The sequence below is a fragment of the Musca domestica genome, unplaced genomic scaffold (genome assembly GCF_030504385.1).
Source record: "Musca domestica strain aabys unplaced genomic scaffold, Musca_domestica.polishedcontigs.V.1.1 123, whole genome shotgun sequence".
NCBI lineage: Eukaryota > Metazoa > Arthropoda > Insecta > Diptera > Muscidae > Musca > Musca domestica.
In genome coordinates this window covers 504,515-527,755 of record NW_026712161.1, presented here as the reverse complement: position 1 = coordinate 527,755, position 23,241 = coordinate 504,515, and the positions used below count along the sequence as shown (strand labels likewise).

At 37.6% G+C, this 23,241-nt stretch overlaps 1 protein-coding gene across 4 annotated transcripts in view; it reads right to left on the bottom strand.

Annotated features, from left to right (window-relative positions):
- The window catches only part of LOC101901024 (GATA zinc finger domain-containing protein 8-like), a 227,919-nt gene that overhangs the window by 158,977 nt on the left and 45,701 nt on the right, over nucleotides 1-23,241 (bottom strand). For 3 of the 4 annotated variants that reach the window (XM_059118357.1, XM_059118358.1, XM_059118359.1), the window contains exon 2: nucleotides 14,240-14,437. The exons of the other annotated variant lie outside the window; for it this stretch is intronic. In XM_059118357.1, the coding sequence (XP_058974340.1) occupies nucleotides 14,240-14,437 (198 nt within the window). The remainder of the gene's footprint in view (nucleotides 1-14,239; nucleotides 14,438-23,241) is intronic. 4 annotated transcript variants of the gene reach the window in all.

The window sequence follows — 23,241 nt, the reverse complement described above, 5'->3', positions numbered from 1 at the left end:
ACTACAGTCTGTGACAGAAAAATGTGTATGCAGTTCCAGGTCTTCGTAGGCCCCCATATAATGGTACCTCCCAAAATTCGGTATTTTGATGATTTTAGCGCCATTATTCACCGGAATTGTTTCAAATCACGTATTTAGAGTTCGTAATGGGAACTACAGTCTATGACAGAAAAATGTCTATGCAGGTCCAGGTCTTCGTATAGACCCCATATATCAGTACCTCCCTATATTCGGTATTTTGACGAGTTTAGGTACAACACCCACCGAATTTGTTTGAGATATCGTATTTGACGTTAGTAGTGGATGCTATAGCCTGTGACAGAAAATTGTCTATGCTGGCCCAGGTCTTCGCACAGCTCCGATATAATGGTACCTCCCTATATACGATATTGATGGTTTTAGCTACATTATTCACCGTTTATTTCAAGTTTCGAATTTGAATATGGTAATGGCTAATGACAAACAATGCCTATGTAGATCCACGTTGTATAGACCCCAATATAACGGCAATATTCATTTTTTTAAAATTTAACAGAATTTTTTAGGATTTTATTTTTTAATTTCCATATTCGTTTCAAATGGTGAAGGGTATTCACAGTTTGGCCCGGCCGAACTTACTGCTTTTTAACTTGTTTTTTTTTTTTTTTGGTTACATTGATGCAAATATTTTCCTGATATGAATAAATCTTTTGTGTCTCGTACCATCGCTCGTTACCGTGATACTGGTAGCATAGCCCGACGTCAAGGAAGTGGACGGAAGAAAACAGCAACATCAGCAGAAATGGTTCGAAAAGAAAAGAAGCAACTTGATCGAAACCCGCGTCGCAGTGGTCGAAAAATGGCTCGTGAGCTGAACATATCCCAATATTCCATTCGGCAATATTAAAAAATGTGCTCGGGTTAAAGCCATTGAAATTCCAAAAAGTGCAAGAACTGGTTTTCTCCGATGAAAATGAGGTTCTTCGCTTCATTTCCAGCGCACATTGGCCACCAAAATATCTGGATACCAATCCGTTGTACTATAGTGTCTGGAGTATTTTGGAAAGCAAGGTTGGCACTAAAAAATACCAAAGTGTCGATCACATGAAGCAAGCGCTTCGCCGGGAATCGGCCAAAATGCCGCAGAACAACATTCGGACAGCGTGTGACGGTTTCATTGGCCGTTTGAATGTCATAATTCACGCCAAAGGTGACCAAATTGAACAAATCTAAACTTATTCTAAAATTTGATGCTATTTCCGATATTTTTTGCTTTCATTCATTGAAATTTAAAACAAATAATAAACAAATTTGTGGAATATTTGGACTTACTAGGACCCCTTTTAAGGGAAGTTTTTAGCAACATTTTAAAAAAGTACCTAAAAGACCCTTTTCCCTGGTATTGTTGTCTGTAATATTTCCAAAGACACTATATCGCTAAAATGAACGTTTACCGGGGAATCTCAATCCTCATTCTATGATTGTTTAACAAATTTCCTTGGGACCTGCACTTTTTTGCTCTCTCTCTCTCTCTCCTCGGCACAGGTTATCACTCACATTCAGCCTTAGTAATATTTGTTGTTTTACTTGTTTTTAATTTCAATTTCCGCTTCATTTAATATTTCAAATTTATCTAAACTCTGAAAAAAAATATTCAACCAAAACATGAAATGACTAAATTCTCGATTGCTCAGTTCTTGTTGGGTGAGCACCATTCTCGGCTCGATGTGTGTGTGTGTGTGTGTGTGCGCATGAGTTTGTTGTGAACAAGTTGCATTGCATGTTAATTAATGACACTTTAGCATGTCGGCCCAAAGCAGCAGCGGCATAAAAACACATGTAAAACCAGGCTTGTAAATCGTTCGTTGGCAACAAGGTTTGTAAAGGCAACGTTGTTTTTGTGACGTTTGTGGCAGGTAACCATGTGGGGAGGAGGAGTTCTGTAGTCTGGTGCATGCATATGATTATGCTGCAAGTAAATTTGTTGTTGTTTTAGTTAGAGGCAATTATCTCTTGTAAGAGCAAAAATTTGTTAAGGCAACAAATTAATTACAGAACGTAACACCATTTGTCGGAGATAACTTTGAAATGTTGCACACAGGGGTTTGCATGAGAACATTTTTGTAGAATCTTGGGATACATGGACTCCAAAAAGCGGATTTCTCACAGCCATGTCAGTGCTGAGAAAAAGAGCGGGAGTTGTTTTTTTTCTTAGTTTTAATGGAAAACTGGTTTTCAATGCCAGGTAAGTAGAGGTTTTTTTGTTTTTCCAACTAAAAGTTTCAACTTAAGGTCTGTTATTAATGGCTGGTCTGTTATTTTTGCTTTTTGTTATTGTTATTGTTGTTGTTGTTTTTTTTTTTTTTTGGAAAACCGGTTAAAAAACGTTGGAGTGTATTTTCTTGGCCATTGATACCTTTATTTGTAAAAAACCACAACGTGTGCCGCCGCATCACATCGAAGCACAATAGCAAAACCTTTTAAAGGTTGCTGTTGGCTGGCCTGCTAAGATGAATTTTGTTGGCAAGAAAACTAGTTTTTTTTCCTACCAAAATCAAGTAAAAGAATGAGGCCTCTTAGGCCATTATCATTCTTAAATGATGGCCATTGTTTTGCCTGATGCTGCAGTCAGACACTCAGTTGGCGTTTCTTACAAAACGAAACGAACTTCCTAGGCCAGTCATTCATCGAATTCTAAGGAAGAACTTTATTTTATGCAAATCAGCATAAGAAGCCCATCCAGTGGATACAAGATATTTTGTAAATTTTTTCCATCATTAAAAGTTAGTCAATGAATCTTTGTTGGTTCTGGAAAAAAAGTTTGCCCTTAACAAAGATTCTACTTCGGAATATTTTAGAAAAACAAAACTTGAATAGGTTTTTTACTGATAATCAGCCAATGCTTCATGGTATTAAAAGGTGCTCCGGCCCACCTCATTATTTTAGAATTGGACTTTTGTAATTTTAAATGTCAGCTGCTGACATTTTTATTTATAGAGCACCATTAATTTAGGTATTATAATAATCTCACTACAAAAAAGTAAATGGGACAAGCCAATGATTTAATTCCGAAAACAAACAACAAAGTATTACAATGTAACAGGCTCTTCTAATAAAAGGGCTGAGGCTACTCTCTTGGAAGAGCAAAAAGTCTTCTTCCGAGAAGCAAGCAGGTTTTTTGAGTGAAGAGCAAGAAATCTTTTCAGAGAAGAGCAGGAGAGTCTAATGGTATTCTGTAAGAGGATCTCTTGCTTTTCTCAAGAAGGCCAAAGAGTCTTTTCGCAGAAGGGTTTCATCATAAAAGACCTTAGGGTCATCTCATGGAAGACCACAGAGTCTTCTCATAGAAGGCCTAAGGGTCTTCTCATAGAAGACCTTAGGGTGTTCTCATAGAAGGCTAAAGGTTCTTCTCATAGAAGATCAGAAGGTCTACTCACAGGAGACCAAAGTATCTTCCCATAGAATACCGAAGGGTCTTCTCATAGAAGACTAAAGGGTCTTCTCATAGAAGACTAATGGGACTTCTCATGGAAGACCAAAGAGTCTTCTCATGGAAGACCAAAGAGTCTTCTCATGGAAGACCAAAAGGACTTCTCTTCTCTAGTCTTCTATGATAAGACCTTCGTCTGGTCTTCTAAGATAAGAACTTCGTCTGGTTCTTCTATGAGAAAACCTTCTGGTCTTCTTCTATGAGAAGACCTTCTGGTCTTCTTCTATGAGAAGACCTTCTGGTCTTCTTCTATGAGAAGACTTTTTGGTCTTCTGAACGAAGACCTTTTGGTCTTCTGAACGAAGACCTTTTGGTCTTCTGAACGAAGACCTTTCGGTCTTCTGAACGAAGACCTTCTGGTCTTCTATGCGAAGACCTTCTGGTCTTCTATACGAAGACCTTCTGGTCTTCTATGCGAAGACCTTCTGGTCTTCTATACGAAGACCTTCTGGTCTTCTATGCGAAGACCTTCTGGTCTTCTATACGAAGACCTTCTGGTCTTCTATGCGAAGACCTTCTGGTCTTCTATACGAAGACCTTCTGGTCTTCTATGCGAAGACCTTCTGGTCTTCTATACGAAGACCTTCTGGTCTTCTATGCGAAGACCTTCTGGTCTTCTATACGAAGACCTTCTGGTCTTCTATGCGAAGACCTTCTGGTCTTCTATAGGAAGACCCTCTGGTCTTCTATAGGAAGACCTTCTGATCTTCTGTAGGTAGACCTTCTATGAGAAGACCTTCTGGTCTTCTTCTATGAGAAGACCTTCTGGTCTTCTATGAGAAGATCTTCTGGTCTTCTATGAGAAGATCTTCTGGTCTTCTATGAGAAGACCTTATGATCTTCTATAGGAAGACCCTCTGGTCTTCTATAGGAAGACCCTCTGGCCTTCTATAGGAAGACCCTCTGGCCTTCTATAGGAAGAAGACCTTCTGGTCTTCTTTAGGAAGACCTTCTTATGAGAAGACCTTCTGGTCTTCAATAGGAAGACCCTCGGGTCTTCTATAGGAAGACCCTCTTGTCTTCTATAGGAAGACCCTCTGGTCTTTTATAGGAAGACCCTCTGGTCTTCTATAGGAAGACCCTCTGGTCTTCTATAGGAAGACCCTCTGGTCTTCTAAAGGAAGACCGTGTGGTCTTCTAAAGAAAGACCTTTTGGTCTTCTATAGGAAGACCTTTTGGTCTTCTATAGGAAGACCTTCTGGTCTTCTATAGGAAGACCCTCTGGTCTTCTATAGGAAGACCCTCTGGTCTTCTATAGGTAGACCTTCTGGTCTTTTTCGATGAGAAGATCTTCTGGTCTTCTTCTATGAGAAGACCTTCTGGTCTTCTTCTATGAGAAGATCTTCTGGTCTTCTATGAGAAGATCTTCTGGTCTTCTATGAGAAGACCTTATGATCTTCTATAGGAAGACCCTCTGGTCTTCTATAGGAAGACCCTCTGGCTTTCTATAGGAAGAAGACCTTCTGGTCTTCAATAGGAAAACCCTCTGGTCTTCTATAGGAAGACCCTCTGGTCTTCAATAGGAAAACCCTCTGGTCTTCTATAGGAAGACTCTCGGGACTTCTATGGGAAGACCCTCTGGTTTTCTATAGGAAGACCTCTTGTCTTCTATAGAAAGACCCTGTAGTCTTTGGTCTTCCATAGGAAGACCCTCTGGCCTTGTATGAGTGAACCTTGCTTTTCCGCCGTTCTTGTGTTAGAAGTGTCGTAGTTCATTTTAAATTGTGTCTTTCTCCAACAATACCCCTCTCTATCGTTTTTTTTTTTTTTAAATTTCCATTAATTGGCAATTTAAAAACTATTTTGCATCATCACTTAACTAATATTGACAGTTCTTTAAATTTATTTAAATTTACATAGAGCTTTAAGCTGTCACATAAAATTTCCATCAAAATTTTACGACACCAATCCCGCGCTGACAGTTGATTAGCATTTGTCAATAATATGTCATTATTACAACATCGCAGCGTCATCCGCAATGAACATACGGCGAGACAGAATGCAAGTTGATGGAATATGACAGCTACAAAATATATGACAAACACCAGAATATGTAAAGACGAATGCCAAATGTTGTAAAGGAGGGAAATTCAAAACAGAATTGTGACAAAAAAAATATTGTTAATGAAGAAATGCGAAAAGGGGGTATATTCCATCGAAATAAAATTCGTAATGACTGATGGAACAAATTTGTTTGCCCTTTATCTGAGGTGATGCTAAATCTTTGCTCTGAACAAGAACCAGAGAAGAGTGACGTTGTGTTCATATTGAGAGACACGTGATTTTAATAATAGTTCACCGGGCATATTCCCGGGTCTGGAAAGTAAAGCAACCAAGTATTTCATTATTTTTAGGCCACTAAAATATTATCGTAGCTGATTTTGTGATCTCCGAACACCGCATTTTCTCTATTCATGGGTAAGGTAATTCGCGAGGGCTCACAAACTCTATCAATCGCTGATACATTCTGTCATACAAAGTAGCTATAGAAAATCAAACGAACTACCTTCTTTGACATGATTTCAGGGAATCGTAATCCAAAATTTTCGAAAAGTACGGTTTTAACCCTAAAATGTGTTTTTTAATATATCTAAATACCTGGCGTTTAGGTAAGTTTTAGACTTTTGAAATCTTCTACGACTCATAGTAGAATTTTATGACAAATAATTGTGTAGAATATTTTGATTATTACGACCGCGTCTGAAGGGTGTTTGGTTTTTATCAAATTTTACAAAAAGGACCAAAAATACCCTTTTCTTTGACTCGCTTAAGGGTTAACGTTTTCAACGAAAACATTCCTCGTATTTTAAGCTGCAATTTTGATGAAGCCAATATGTGTCTAAAACCAACGGATTCTGAGGAATCTTAATACGAAAATTTCAAAAAAATTGGAAGAGGGGGGGGAACTTTGCCATCTATTAAGGTTACTTTGTACGCCCCGATATTCGATATTTTGACACTTTTAGGGACATTATTCACCTGTGCTGTTTTAAAATTTCGTATTTAGAATTCGTAATAGGTACCATTTAGAGTTCGTAATGGGAATTACAGTTTATGGCGGAAAATTGTCTATGCAGGTCAAGGTCTTTGTATAGGCCCCATATATCAGTACCTCCCTATATTTGGTATTTTGATGATTTTATGTACAATATTGTCCGAAATTGTTTGGAATTTGGTATTTAAAGTTCCTAATAGGTATTACTGCCTGTGACAGAAAATTGTCTACCCAATTGCAGGTCGTCGTATAGCCCCGATATAACGGGACCTCCCTATTTGATGATTTCAGCCACATTCTTCAGTGTTTTTTTTTTCAAGTTTCGTATTTGAATATTGTAATGGCTTATGACAAAAGTTTCCCATGCAGGTCCACGTCTTGGTATAGACCCCAATATAGCAGCTATATTCGTTATTTTTAAGATATTAACAGAATTTTTAAAGTATTTTTTTTTTATTTTATTTCTATATTCGTTCCAAATGGTGGAGGATATTCATAGTTCGGCCTGACTGAACTTACTGCTTTTTTACTGGTTAGCTGTACTTTCATAATCTGCTGAATTTTTTCTTCAATTAACGAAAAAAATGAAATTTGTTGCACAGTGTAATTAAAATTTTGAACGCCCTAACTAGACCCTCTAAGTGAACAAAAGCCCACATTTATATTGCTTCTAAGAAAGAAACTTATTTCAAACTAAAATGAATATTTTACGTTTTCAGTTATTGGTTATGACCCTGATCTAGATTTTCTCTCGCCTTCTTTTAGTTCAAGAAATATTTAGTGTTTTTTTTAGTTTTCATTTTTTCGTATTATTTTTCTACTGTTTCTATTTTAGCCATATCTGTTTCAAGCCCATTAATAATTACTTATATAACATGGATATTTTACATGCCCATACAAATAATGTTAAAGAACAGAAAAAAAAAAAACGAAAACTAAAACCTACCAGTCTACCTACTCAGCCATTTGAAAAGAATATTCCACACACGCTTAATCATGTGGGGGGAAGTGAGGAACGGGTGTAAAAGGCAAATATTCACACACTTGGTAATCAGCCGCACTTGGCCCACAACAAAGCTCTCCACATAAAATTTTTGAAGAATATAAAAAAATATCCATTTTTGTTGGTAGCTGCCAAGCTCAGGACCGTTTTTTCTTCGTTCCATGTAGTTTCCATACTTTGTTGAAGAAAAACATTTGTCTAAATTACAATACGTTTCTACTTTTTTTGTTTTTATATCTATTCTTCTATTCTATGTCCCCCGCACCCTCCATTTGCTGTTATTTCTTTTGAATTTAAATGTAGGTTTTTCTTGCTAATATTCCGTTTCTTTTTTCAATTTGAGTATCTTTGTTTTCCATGCCGGCATGGATTTTCACTTTAATGCGATGTGAGGCATTTCGAAAAGTGTTGGTGAGAGAAATGGTAGAGAGAGAAATATACATATACAGGGTGAGATAAAAAAATACAACCAACTTCAAACTGCTGTCATTTCTAAGCCACACGTCCGACAGCTGTGAAAATTATTCCAGTGATAGCTCATTATATTGTTTACAAACGTAGAAAATTATTTTGATGAGAATTTTCAGAAAAAGAAAAGCTATTCGTGATGGAATACAAGCGTGATAGGGTGATTTCTTTAAATTTGTCTGGAAAACCACAAATGGCTATCGTTAGAGCACTCCAGCATTTAAATGTGCATAAATATTTTGTGTCTCGTACCATCGCCCGTTACCGTGATACAGGTAGCGTAGCCCGACATCAAGGAAGTGGAAGGAAGAAACCAGCAACATCAGCAGAAATGGTTCGAAATGGTAAAGAAGCGATTTGATCGAAACCTGCGTCGCAGTGGCCGAAAAATGGCTCGTGAGCTGAACATATCGCAATATTCCATTCGGAAAATATTGAAAAATGAGCTCGGGGTAAAGCCATTGAAATTCCAAAAAGTGCAGGAACTTACACCGCAACAGAAAGAAAATAGACTCCAAAGAGCTAAAGAGTTGCCGCGCTTGGCCGAAAGTGGTAAACTGTCGAATTTTTGGTTTTCTCCGATGAGAAAACATTCGTTGTCCAGCAGTTTGTAAACAAACAAAATGATCGTGTTTACTTGCCAAAGAGGTCAGCTGAAAATACGCACCTTCGGTTGGCCACCAGAACTCATGCGCCGGTCATGGTGATGGTGTGGGCCGCCATAATAGCCGATGCTCTCTCTCCGCTCGTATTAATCGACCGTGGCATCAGAATAAATGCCGAATATTATCGCGAAAATATTCTGGAGGGTGTATTCAAGCCTTGGGCACGCAAATATTTTGGCCGCAGACCTTGGACATTCCAACAGGACTCAGCACCATCGCATTAATCCGGTCGTATTAATAAACCGTGGCATGAGAATAAATGACGAATATTTTCGCGAAAATATTCTGGAGGGTGTATTAAGGCCTTCGGAACGCAAACATTTTGGCCGCAGATTTGGGTATTCCAACAGGACTAGACACCATGGCACTCAGCATGCGTCGCACAAGAATGGTTACAAAATGAGGTTCCTCGCTTCATTTCCAGCACACAATGGCCACCAAAATCTCCGGATACCAATTCGTTGGAATATTGTGTCTGGCGTATTTAGAAAGCAAGGTTGGTACTTAAAAAATACCAAAGTGTCGATCACCTCAAGCAAGCGCTTCGCCGGGATGGGCCAAAAAACCGCAGAGGAACATTTGGGCAGCGTGTGACGGTTTCATTGACCGTTTAAAGGCAATAATTCCTGCCAAAGGTGACCACCAATTCGAACAAATCTAAACTTATTCTAAAATTTCATGCTATTTCCGACATTTTTTGCTTTCATTCAAAAAAAAAAAAAAAAAAAAATAAAAAATAAGAAAAAAATGTAAAAATCATGGCGTTTGACTTTGTTGGAGTTTTTTTTATCTCACCCTGTATATTTACTAAAAAGAAATTTCCTTATCCCACTGACCAGACTGAATCTAGACTAGTGATGGAGGAGGACTTTTGTTATGGAATATATGGCACAATGAAGATCAGTAGATGGTACCTTCTCTGTAAGGTATGAGATTAAGAGTTCTCCGCTTATAAAAAATATATCCTTAGTCCCCCAAATGACCCACTCTCATTTTCCCATCCCTCGTTCCTATTGTTCAGAAGACAACAATTGTTTAACCAAACAATTTCCCCACGTGTGTATGGATCTATGGATGTAAAGTGTGTGTGTTCCACTCTTTTGAAAGCAATTCTTTTGTCTCCCCCCTTAAAGTTTATTTAGAATAACAACAAACATACACTTTTTTGTTATTGTTATTATGCAGCTATTTGATAATTACCGCTAACGTTTGTTTTTTTTTTTTTCATTTTTTCCTACTTTAAAGCTTAATTCGCCAACTTGCCACTGCCACATTAGCTAAGCTTGGTTGCTACTGTTTTGTGGCTCGGCGTCCAAACAATGGCTGCTAAATCTCCCACATCGCAATTTTCGCTTTGTTTTACTTGCTTTGGTGGTTCTTTCCTCGAGTTTTTTAATTGTATTTTAAAAACAAACTTTGCAATTTTATTCTTTGTTGGCCACTGCCATTGTAAAATATAGCGGGGTTTGGAAACATTTTTACTAACGGTTTCAAGGGAGTCATTAAATAGTTGTGGCGGAACAAAAAAAAATATTCACTCTCTTATTGCTTTGAACTATGCTGTACTCATGGGAAAAGCTTGGGGTAAGAAAAGCTTGATATTCTCAACCAAAAAAAAGGAATATGAGGTTATGAGCCACAGAAGATCATGACTGAATATAAACATAAATACCTATTATTACCCTCAAAATGGACCCGGATGCAGAAAACCACAAAAACCAAAACCAAACAAAGAATCTGGAACAACGACGAAAATTTAAATCTCCCACATCGCTTCTCCTAACAGGACGAAGGCTCAAATCCTAGAAGAACGTAGGAGCTTCTCGTAGAATACAAAATGATCTTCTCTCAAAGAAGGGTCTTCTTTAAGAACACTAAAAAGGTGTTTCCTAGAAGACCATAGTGTCTTCTACAAGCAGGCTGAAGGATATTCTTCTAGAAGACCAAGGTCTTCTCATAAAAAAACACAAAAAAATAATGGGGTCTCCTATTTGAAGTCTCTTAGGAGACTAACGTATTTCCTTCTAGAAAAACAAACGTCTTCTACTAAAGGCCAAAGGATCTTCAACTACTGTTCTATTCCTTGAAGTCCTTGAAGAGTCCTTTCCTACGAGTCCGAAGAGTCTTTATTAGACGAAGGGTCTTTTTTTAAGAAGACCAAGAGTTATTCCCCTTGAAGACCAAATGTTCATCTACCAAAAGACCAAAATCTGTTCTCTTAAAACACAAGTGGTCTTCTCCCAGAAGACTGATAGGTTTTTTCTTAGAAGTCTAAGGGGTTTTTTCTTAGAAGACCAAAGAGTCTTTTCTTAGAGGACCAAAGCGTTGTTTCCTACGAGTCCGAAGACCTTTCTTACGTTGAAGACCAAAAGGTCTTCTCATAGAAGATCAAAGACTCTTCTCCCAAAAGACCGAAGCATTTTCTCTTAGAAGACCGCACAGAAGATCTAAAGGTCTTCTTACAGAATACCAAAATTTTAACATACTGGAACACCAAAGGGTGTTTTTCCAGAACTAAAAGGGCCTTCTAATAAAAGACAAATGGATCTACTCATATAAAACGGATTTCTGCAAGAAGACCAAACGATCTTCAAGTGAATGAATGATTTGGTATCCTTTGGTTTTTTCACCGAAAATCAAAGTATCTTCTCTCCGTAGACTAGTGGGTCTTCTCATAAAAGACCAAAGAGGACCTCTCACAGAATAACAAAAGAGACTTCTAATAGAAGGCCCAAGGGTCTTTTTCTAGAAGAAAAAAGGGTACTCTCATAGAAGGCTAAAAAGTCTTTTTATAGAAGTCCAAAGGGTCTTCCTTTAGAAGACTAAAGTTTCTCTCATGGAAGACAAAAAGGTCTTTTCCTGGAAGACGAAAGGGTATTCTCATAGAAGAAGGGTATTCTTTTAAGAACCGAAGGGTCTTCTTATAAGATCAAATGGTCTTCTGGTAGAAGGCCAATGGTCCTTTCATAAAAGACCAAAGGGTATTCCCCTAGAACACCAAAGTATCTAAAGAAGACCAAACGGTCTAGCCATAGATGACCACCAAAGTGTCTTCCCTTAGCAGAAAAAATAGATTTTCGAATAAAAGTGGAAGACAAAAAGGTCTTCTCATAGTTGTAAAGGGTCATCTCAAAGAATACCAAAAGGTCTTCTCATTAGAGACCAGAAGGTCGTCTTATAGACGACTAAGCGTCCTCTCCTGAGAAACCAAAGGATATTCCCCTAGAACACCAAACAGTCTTCTACCAGAAAACCAAAGGGTATTTTACTGGAACAACAAGTGTTCTTCTCATAGAAGACCACATTCTCCAAGAATCTGAATGGTCTTCCTATAGAAGACTCAGTGGTCTTCTCTCGAAAGACAAAGGGTTCGCCTCTCTAAGGACCTTCTTCTATGCCAAGGTCTTCAAGGTCTTCTACTACAGAATACCACCAGGTCTTTTTCTATAGAAGATTACCAGGTCCTCTTCTTCTCATCTTCTTTAGAGGACTACAAGGTATTTTTTCTGTAGAAGACCATACGGTCGTCTTCTTCTATGGAAGAAATCTAGTTCTTTCTCTACTGAAGGTCTTTCTTCAAATTAAATCACATCAGTTTTGTTCTATAGAAGACCATCAAGTTTTCTTCCACCACAAGGTCGTCTTCTTCTATAGAAGACCACAAGGTCGTCTTCTTCTACAGAAGACCACAAGGTCGTCTTCTTCTATAGAAGACCACAAGGTCGTCTTCTTCTATAGAAGACCACTAGTTCGTATACTTCTATAGAAGAACACCAGGTCGTCTTCTTCTGTAGAAGACTACCAAGGTCGTCTTCTTCTGTAGAAGACCACCAGGTTATCTTCTTCTACAGAGGACCACAATATGGGCGATTTCTATAGAAGACCACCAGGTCGTCTTTTTCTATAGAAGACCACCATGGTCGTCTTCTCTGCAGAAGACAACTAAGGTCATCTTCTTCTATAGAAGACCACCAAGGTCGTATTCTTCTATAAAAGACCACCAGGTTGTCTTTTTCTATAGAAGACCACCAGGTTGTCTTCTTCTGTAGAAAACCACAAGGTCGCCTTCTTCTATAGAAGACCACCAGGTTGTCTTCTTCTATAGAAGACCACCAGGTTGCCTTCCTCTATAGAAGACCTTCTTCTTCTACAGAAGACCATAAGGTCGTCTTCTTCTATAGAAGACCATAAGGTCGTCTTCTTCTATAGAAGACCATAAGTTCGTCTTCTTCTGTAGAAGACCAAAGGTCGTCTTCTTCTATAGAAAAGCATAAGCTCGTCTTCTTCTATAGAAGACCATAAGGTCGTCTTCTTCTATAGAAGAGCATAAGGTCGTCTTCTTCTATACAAATCCCATAGAAGACCACAAGGTCGTCTTCTACTATAGAAGAACCCACGGTCGTCCTCTATAGTGGACCACAAAGGGATCTCCTCTTACAGAAGATCATTAGGTCGTATTCTTCTATAGAAAACCACCAGATTGTCTTCTTCTACAGAAGACTACAAGGTTATTATTTTATATAAAGACCCCAACGTCGTCTTCTTCTATAGAAGACTTAAATGTCGTCTTTTTCTATAGAAGACCACCAGGTCTTATTTCATAGAAGACAAGAAGGATGTCTTCGACAAAAAAACAAGGTTTTCGTCGATAAAAAAAGCAAGTGCTTCTTCAATAGAAGACCTTCATCCATAGTAGAAAACAATGTATTCTTCCGTAGAAGACCACCAGGTCTTCTTTCATGGAAAACCACCAAGTCTTCTTCTGTAGAAGACCACCATGCCGTTTTCTTCTATAGAAAACCACCAGGTCATCTTCTTCTATAGAAGACCACAAGGTCATCTTCATATATAGAAGACCACCAAGGTCGTCTCTATAGAGGGACACAAGGTCGTCTTCTTCTATAGGAGACCACAAGTTCATCTTCTTCTATAGAGGACCACAAAGTCAACTTCTATAGAAAACCGCAAGGTCAGCTTCTTCTATAGCAGACCGCCAGATGTTATTCTGTCTTCACTTATAAAAGACACCCAGATCTTTATTTGCAGAAGACCGTGGTGTCTTCTTCTTTAAAAATCCTTCAGGTATTCTACTCTAGAAGATAGAAGAGCAAAAGGTCTTTCGCTTAGATAGGATATCTAAATGTATGCACTTTTCAATAGAAGATCAAAATGATGATTTTCAGAGGGTGGAATCCCTTGATTTTGAAAAATTCAACAACTCAATACCATCCAAAAAAACATTAGCAACATTAATTTTTAAACTCAACAAATCTACTAAAACAAAACAATTTATGGGCCATTCCAATACGAAAATCATTCACTTAACCTGAAAAAAATTAAAAAAAAAAAACGAAACAGGGTAATAATGAAAAACAAACCAAAACCAAAATAAACTCATTACCATAACCATTTTCAAAATAGCAAAAAAAAATCCAATTCGATTTTCAACAAATTTAAGGAAGCAATATAGGCAAGAGGAAGTAGTAGAAGCATTCTAATCTACAATGATAACCAATAATAAAAACCATTCCAATTTAAATGAAAAGCAATTTTCCACAAGACCAACAAAATAGGATAATGAAAATAGAAAAGAAAACTAGGCTACTAGTAGTGGTTGTAGTTGCTGTTGTTGTGCCTACCATATCTGGCCTTGAAAACACCTGCTGCGCACACAACGTGTCTTTAAGGGAGGCTGTTCTATCGGGAAATATTATGGATTTGCCCGTTGTCGAGAGATCGGTTTTCTGGGCACACAACGTTGTCGTCGAATTGACTTTGGAGGCGTGGGATAGACGTTTCATATGTGTCCAGACCTGATGCCAGGGTACATCTTTTTGCTGGTTTTTTTGTTGTTGGGCAAGGCAAGCGATGAGAAGTAGTAGCAGTGGTATGGTGTTGGTTGTTGGGTTGGATGTTTAGTTGTTTGTAGTTGTTGTTTTTTGGGGATAGATAGAAAAATAAGAAGAAAAAATAATAAAAATAAATTTTTATTAAAATGGGATACAATTTCATAATAAATGCCAATTATTTTAAGTGGGATAGTTATTTTTTAAATTTTCTAAATTATTTTTTTGAAACTTAAAATGTATTTGAAAAAAAAAAAACTCAAATTCTTGATAAAGGTGGGTAGTCGGCGCCCTCCAGTTCTTATCGCTAATAACTGCTAATTTCAATTGTATGGAATTCCATTTCAGGGCATTTTAATGATGTCATTAACCCAAATACCGTTTTCATTAAAGTTTGGGAATTTGTCAAGCAGTTCGTTGTACGAGTGCCATCACGTTTTGTTATTGGTGCTGTTGTTATTGTACGACTTTCAAAATTTATTACACTTGACAGATAGTTTATTGCTATTAAGTAATTGAATTATTTTTGGAACATTACGTTGAATTAGGGGGCCATCCAGTGAGACGATGGGGAGAAGTTTAATATTTAATGAAAATAAGTATTTGAATAATTTTTTGGAATGTTAAAGGTGGTAAATAAAGGAGGGAAATGCATATCCAGAAAACGACCTATATACACGGTTCTTGATCTCATATTTGCAATGAGCTTAAATCGAAAAAAGTTAAATAAAATCAATCGGTTTTGCAAACAGATATATACCCCCAGCGTTGAGTTATGATTATTCTAACTTTTGACCCTTTATGGGGGAGGTTCCGAAACAGTTGACCAATTTTGTCCAATTTGTATCTGACCTACGTCTAACATAAATATTACAACGTGTCATATTTGAGATATGTGTAAATTTTGGGAATATGTGGAAATATGCGTGAGGTACCAGGCATGGCGATCCGAAATATTCCACTTCATCTAATACATATAAAAATATTGTTACGTGCAAAATTTAAAGGAAATCAAACATTTACTCCAATTTTATTCGACATCATAAATTCTTGTCTCGCAATTATGACAAATGTAAGTATTGGAACTTTCGATCCTATGTGGTTGAAGTACCAGAACGGGATGGCAGATATCTATCATAACCACAACAGATTTTGAGTTTGCAAAAATGTTTGTAGCTGTGAAATTCGAAGAGAGTTGGATGCTTATTTCGCTTTATTTGAGCGTCTTGTTTTTTCAAAATCTTGAACTCTATTTAGGCGAGGCACCAGAAAAAATTGTCTGATCTCTACCATCTTTCAAACAGATCTTGTGTAGAATGGAACCGGTGTTTAATTTTGCGTCTTATTTTTTTTTTTCATGGATAATTGAAATTTTTGCCCTTTGAGAGGTGCCATCTTCACAGCAGATCTAAAAATCATGGCATGTGTGAAATTTGAAGAGAACCTGATGCATATTTCGGATTTTATGATCGTTTTTGGTTATTCAAAATTTTGACAATTTGTGGGGGAGGTACCAGAAAGAGTGGCCCGACATATCCCATTTTCACAGCAGATCTTGTGTTAATAAAAAATATTGTGATGTGTGTAATTTGAAGAGAACCGGATGCTTTTTTGGGATTTTATCATCGTTTTGGTTATTCAAATTTTTAACCTTTGTGGGGGAGGTACCAGAAGAAATTGCCCGATCTCTACCATATTTATGACTGATCCCGTGTTGATGGAAATATTGAGATGTGCCAAGTATGAATGGAATCCGATGTTAACTTCAAGTCTTATGAGCTCCAAAGTTATCATAAAAGGTTGATCCTTTTTGGGGGAGGTATCAGAAGTAGTGGACCGATATATCATCACAGCAGATTTGGTGTTAGTATAAATTATGGGTTTTATGAAATATTTAGAAAGCCGGAGAATTATTTCGGATTTTATGTTCGTTTAGATTACTTGAAACTTTGACCCTTTGTGGGGGGATGTACCAGAAGGAATGGTCCGATTTCTGTCATCTTTATAAGAGATCTTGTGTTGATGGATATTTTGAGATGTATCAAATCTGAACGGAATAGGGTGTTAATTTCATGTTTTTTGAGTCTCATGAAGATTCAAAAATTTGAGCCTTTGTAGGGGAGGTACTAGAAGGAGTGGACCGATACATTCCATCTTCACACCAGACTTTGGGTTAATAAAAATATTGTGATGTGTGTAATTTGAAGATAATCGGACACTTACAACACATTTTAAAAGAGTTATAATTATTCAAAATGTTCACCCTTTGTGGGGGAGGTACTTGATGGAGTGGACCGATATTATCCATTTTTGCACCTGATGTAGCACTGATGAAAAAATTAGGTTTTGCAAAGTTGGAGCAAAATTGGATTATTCTTTCTCTTTCTGTGAGATTATTTTCTTGAAAATTTTGACATTTTTTCTGGGAGGTACCAGAAGGAGTGAACCGATATTGTCCATCTCCGAACTCGATCTAAGTTTAAAAATAATATTACGTGTACCAAGTTTAGATCGAATCGGATACTCCCCTCGAGAGTTATCGTGCGCACCAGCTGGCTGGCTGACAGAGAGACGGGCGGTCGGACATCGCTAGATCGACTCCAAATGTTCTGAAACGGATTTGGTCCAAAGAGACCTAGGGTCTAAAACCGTTATATCGACTAGGCACGTTTCGACCTTATCAAATTGTATATACCCGTTGAGCCGTATGGCTGAGAGTATAATAATTAGGTTTTGTGAGTGAGGGACATTTTTTCGAAAGTGAGAAATTTATAGATTAGCCTAATTTTCCGACCCCTGAGTCGACTTAAAAAAAAAACATCAAAAATATCGGTAACATCTTTACCAAATATGTTGTCCCTATTCCATAGATAAATTTGAAAGTACCTAAAATGTACAAACTGATTAGATGACGATATCCATCAAAACTGGGGAAGCGGGAAACCCCATTGACCTTGAAAAAGGAGAGTATATTAGCTTTATCATTTCGTTTATAACATCCCTAAATATTTGTTTTAGACCTCATACGACATAAAATTTAAAGTCGAATCTCAGTCGAATTGGAGCGGGAGCGCTCCTGCCAGCAGAAACAAAATCAAGCATAGTAATTATTTCGATGTCCAAAAAGGGGGGCAACATGTTTTCCTCGTCTACACTCTGAGAGCAAAATCTTGCTCCAGTTTGAGTGACTCTGCTCCTACTCTCATTTTTCAAAGAAGACCAGCTAGCAACATGAACTGGTACAGCACCGGAAACTAGTACGGCACACTCTGAAAGTAAAGTCCTCTTCTAGTTTAAGTGACTCTGCTCCCACTCTCATTTTTCAAAGAAGTCCAGCTAGCAATGTGAACGAGTACGGCACCGGAAACACCGTCGATTCTCAAGGTTACAGTAACTAGTTCCATTTAAGAGCACACAATCAAGTTTCGCTCCCGAGTAAAAAATGAGAAAGTCTGTGCTCCGGTAAATTATCATTTCCCAATTGTCCCCTTTGGCGTTAAATTATTTGACAAAGAAGTCAGAGACGTACCCCCCAAGCCATTTCTAGTCAGATCAAACACCAGCGAACTTGTTAGGAAATGCATATGAAGGATATGATTTAAAATAGAAAAGCAAGCAACTTCAAGGAACTTTTACAAAATACTAACTTTCCCATTCCAAATACCAATTCGCAACACTGTACGGCGCCAAGTCGAAAAAAAATTCACATTGATAAGAAACTCATAGCCTGGCGAAGTAGTTCAAACGAACTTTATATTAGCACGTGAAATCTTCAATAGAATATTTAAATGATTCTAATCAGACGGTAGATAAGAATGTTTGAACAATTATGAATCAAATTCATATAGGTATTTTTATGACGGATAGATTGGGGCTGGTAACAACTGTGAATGAATTATTTCCACTTTAAGACATTTAAGGTGAGGTCAGCTATATACATGCGAATAACTCATTCTCAGCAAATTCTGTTCCTTGCAAAATGGTTGTTTACATCAAATATTTATTTTTATTTTCAAGGTTGAAAAAAAATGCTAAAGTGGATTTTATTTGAAATGATTCCAATTATACTGGCATATTGCAAGTTTTTATACCCTCCACCATAGTATGGAGGATATATTAAGTTTGTCATTTCGTTTGTAACACCTCGAAATATATATTTTAGACCCCGCAAAATATATATAGCCTTGATCAGCAAAAAATTTTACTCAAATGTATATTATGTCTGCAGGACTTTTAGTATGGGCCATGTATGTCCACGTCTTCGTATAGCTCCCCATAACGGTACCTCTCTATTTTCGGTATTTCGATGATTTTAGCGACATTATTCACCGGAATTGTTTCAAATTTGGTATTTGGTGTTCGTAATGTATACTACAGCCTATGACAGAAACATGTCTGTGCAGGTTCACGTCTTGGTAAGGCCCCTACATAACGGTACCTTCCAATATTCGGTATTTTAATGACATTTGCGACATTATTCACAGGAATTGTTTCAAATATGGTATTTGAAGTTCGTAATGGATACTACAGCCCTTGACAGAAAATTGTCTGTGTAGGTCCGTGTCTTCGTATAGCCCCCATATAACCGGTACCTCCGCATATTCGGTATTTTGATGATTTTAGCTACATTATTCACCGGAATTGTTTCAAATTTGGTATTTGAAGTTCGTAATAGATATTACAGCTTATGACGGAAATTTGTCTGTGCAGGTCCACGTCTTCGTATAGCCCCCATATAACGGTACCTTCCGATATTCAGTAGTTTGATGATTTTAGCGACATTATTTACCGGAATTGTTTCAAATTTGGTATTTGAAATTCGAAATAGATACTACAGCCCTTGACAGAAAATTGTCTGTGTAGGTCCACGTCTTCGTATAGCCCCCATATAACGGTACCCCCCGATATTCAGTATTTAGATGATTTTGGCGACATTATCCACCGGAATTCTTTCAAATTTAATATTTAAAGTTCGTAATGGATACTACAGCCTAACAAGGAAATTTGTCTGTGCAGGTCCACGCCTTCGTATAGCCCCCATATAACGGCACCTCCCTATATTCGGTATTTTCAAGATTTTTTCAAGTTTGGTATTGTAATGGCTTATGACAAAAATTGGCTATGCAGGTCCACGTCGTCGTATAGACCTTAATATAATGGCTACATTCGGTATTTTTAAGATTTTAACAGTATTGTTAACGGATTTTATTTTTTTGATATTTCCGTTCCAAATGGTGGAGGGTATTCAAAGTTCGCCCCGGCGGAACTAACAGCTTTTTACTTGTTAGAAATTGGAAGCGTATTTAGAAACCAATACAAAAACTCAATTTAAAACTTTGTATTTCAATTTGCTCAATATCCTATTTCACTTCGTAATCTAAGAGAATTAAATGTTGTATTTGCATTTAAATCCAAAATTGAGTATCTCTTTTATTTGCACCTGCCAACACACATAGGTGGTGTCAAAAACATTAAAATGTACAAAATCCAGGCCATTTGTGCCATGCCCTTTCCTTCCTTCGCCTTCGCCAAATGAACAAAACAAAAACCTATGGCAAAACTGCAACAGGAAATTACAAAAGGCCCGGAATATGGAAAGAGTGAAAGAAGGGAAGAGGCAAAAAAACTATGAAATACCATCCGTTCGTCATTTGAGATTGGTTTTTTCTTTATGACGAGCCATGCCACAAATCCGCACGTACACACAATTGCAATGCAACACATACACACACACACAGAAAATCTGTTGCATGGCAGTTGCAGTGCAACAGCCACAGAAGCGTTAAAACGAGGTCATTTATATGATATCAGTCAGTGCACTGCTGCATTGTCGTAGCTATTGGATGCTGTTGAATGTGGGGCTGTTGTTGTTGTTTTTATTTTTTACGATAGATATTTTGATTTTTTCCCCACTATCTCACCCCGTTTTCGAACGCTTAACATTGGCCATAAGTATGGCACAACAACAATAAACACATTATATGTTATATGCGAAGAGATAAGGACACAATGCAAAAGAAAATCCATTATATGTTGGGTTTTTTTTATTCATATCAACCATTTTGGGTGGTTCAATGGCTGGCATTATGCATTTTTTAGTTGGGGCAGGAGCAGTGTGAGCCACCAGTGAGGAGTCATAAGAAAACATCCGTTTTTATGATGTGTAATATGGGTTTGGAGTTTTTTGCTCATTTGGAATATTAAACAAAACTAAGAGCCATAGGAAATTGTTGTAGTTGGTGCAATATTGCATTTCGGATACATTAATGCGAGGAGAGATAATGGGTTTCTATGGGTTATGGGAAATCTATTAAAATGAAGCTTCAATTCAAGATTTAAGGGCATCCCAACTCTGTTATTTTAAAGTACCTGATGATCTTACAATATTTTGCGACAACGTCTCACTTTGAAGCTGAGGTAGGCTCAGAGGGGCCCAGGGTCATCATAATTCATATACTTAGTATTGGGGACATTTGAGAGATGAACTCAGAAGTATTTTTATATAGCTATATAATACTTCTTTATTATATTAACATCCTAAAAATACAGGGTGATATGAAACAAGTCAAAAGGCAGTAAGTTCGGCCGGGCCGAACTTTGAATACCCTCCACCATTTCGGACAAATTAGGAAATTTTCAAAAAAATAAAGTCCAATAAAAATTGTCTTAAAATCCTTAAAATACCGAAGGTGCTGATATATGGAGGATATACGATATTGTGGACCTATATAGACAATTCTCTTTCATGGGGTAAAGCACTCACATAGAACACCTTGTGTAGATTTCACATAATTCCATTGAAAAATGTGGCTAAAATTATTAAAATACCGAATATCGGGGGGTACCGTTATATGGGGGCAATACGATATCGTGGACCTATAAAGAAAATTCTCTTCCAGGAGACAAATTACTCACACAGAACTCCTCGTGTGAATTTTCAGACAATTCCGTTGAAAAATGTGGTTAAAATCTTCAAAATACCCAAAATTGGGGGTACCGTTATATGGAGAAAATACGATATCTTGGACCTATATAGATAATTCTCTTCCACTCACAATCAACTCTTTGTGTGGATTTTCAAAGAATTCGATTGAAAATGTGGCTAAAATCATCAAAATATCGAATATCGGGAGATGCCGTTATATAAGGGATATACGAAATTGTGGACCTATATAGACATTTCTCTTCTAGGGGATAAAGTGCTCGAAGGATACTCCTCGTGTGTATTTTCAGAAAATTCCGTTGATGGCTAAAATCATTAAAATACCGAATATTGGGGGCTACCGTTATATGGAGATATACGATATCGTAGACCGATATAGCCCATCTTCAAACTTGACCTGCCTGCAGGCAAAAGACAGATCTGTGCTAAATTTTAGCTTCCTCTCTCAATTCGTTTTGACTGTAGCGTGATTGCAACAGACGGACAGACAGACGGACGGACGGACAAGGCTAAATCGTCTTAGAATTTTACGCTGATCAAGAATATACGTACTTGGGTCTAAAATTATTATTTGGTGAGTTACAAACGGAATGACGAACTTGGTATACCCTTCATACTATGTATGGTGGATGGTATATAAAACTGCAACCAACTTGAGAGTGCTGTCATATCTAAGCCACTAGTCCGACAGCTGTTAAAATTATTCCAGTGACAGATCATTATATTGTTTACAAGGGTGCAAAAGCATTCTGGTGAGAATTTTCCAGGAAAAAAATTATTCGTGATGAAACTCAAGCGTGATAGTGTGATTTCTTTATAATTGGCTGGAAAACCACAAGTGGCTATCGTTAGAGCACTCCAGCATTTAAACGTGAATAGATCTTTTGTGTCTCGTATCATCGCTCATTACCGTGATCCTGGTAGAGTAGCTCGACGTCAAGGAAGTGGAAGGAAGAAAACGGCAACATCAGCAGAAATGCGACTTGATCGAAACCCCCGTCGCAGTGGCCAAAAAATGGCTCGTGAGCTGCATATATAGCAATATTCCATTCGTCAAATATTAAAAAATGATCTCGGCGTTAAGCCATTGAACTTCCAAAAAGTGCAAGAACTTACACCGCAACAGAAAGAAAATGGAGCCAAAAAAGCTAAAAACTTGCTTCGCATGGCCGAAAGTGGTGAACTGCCGAATTTGGTTTTCTCCGATGAGAAAACATTCGTTGTCCAGCAGTTTGTAAACAAACAAAATGATCGTGTTTACTTGCCAAAGAGGTAAGTTGAAAATGCGCACCTTCGGTTGGCCACCAGAACTCAAACGCCGGCCATGGTGATGGTGTGGGCCGATGGTCGGTCTCCGTTCGTATTAGTCGACAGTGGCATCAGAATGAATGCCGAATATTATTAGATCCCCAAACCATCAAATGGTTTTTGGTTAATGTTAATGGTTAATGTTCCATATAAATTACCACACATATGCCCCTGCGGAGAATTCAATGGACACTCTATTCTAATCACCATCAGAGGCAGATGCCCTATTGGAGAAATAGAGTTGCCAAGTTTAATCTAGTCACGTCTAAATTCTGGAAGACGTTCAATAAATTTTGATTGACACAGTCAAAGTAACCTTTTCTTTGAATTAAAATGGAACTACCACTTAATTTCGAATCCAGAGAACCTCTTCACGATTTTAACCAACACTGATACTTATTCCTTGAACCAAACAACCTCCTCTGAAGTCAATTGTATAATTTTCTCTCCAGTACCTTGCAATGGGCTGGAAGACGACTGATACCGAGTTAAATACTCCTGACCTGATTTCAGCGGGACCTTTGCAAATTCTTATTATGAACTG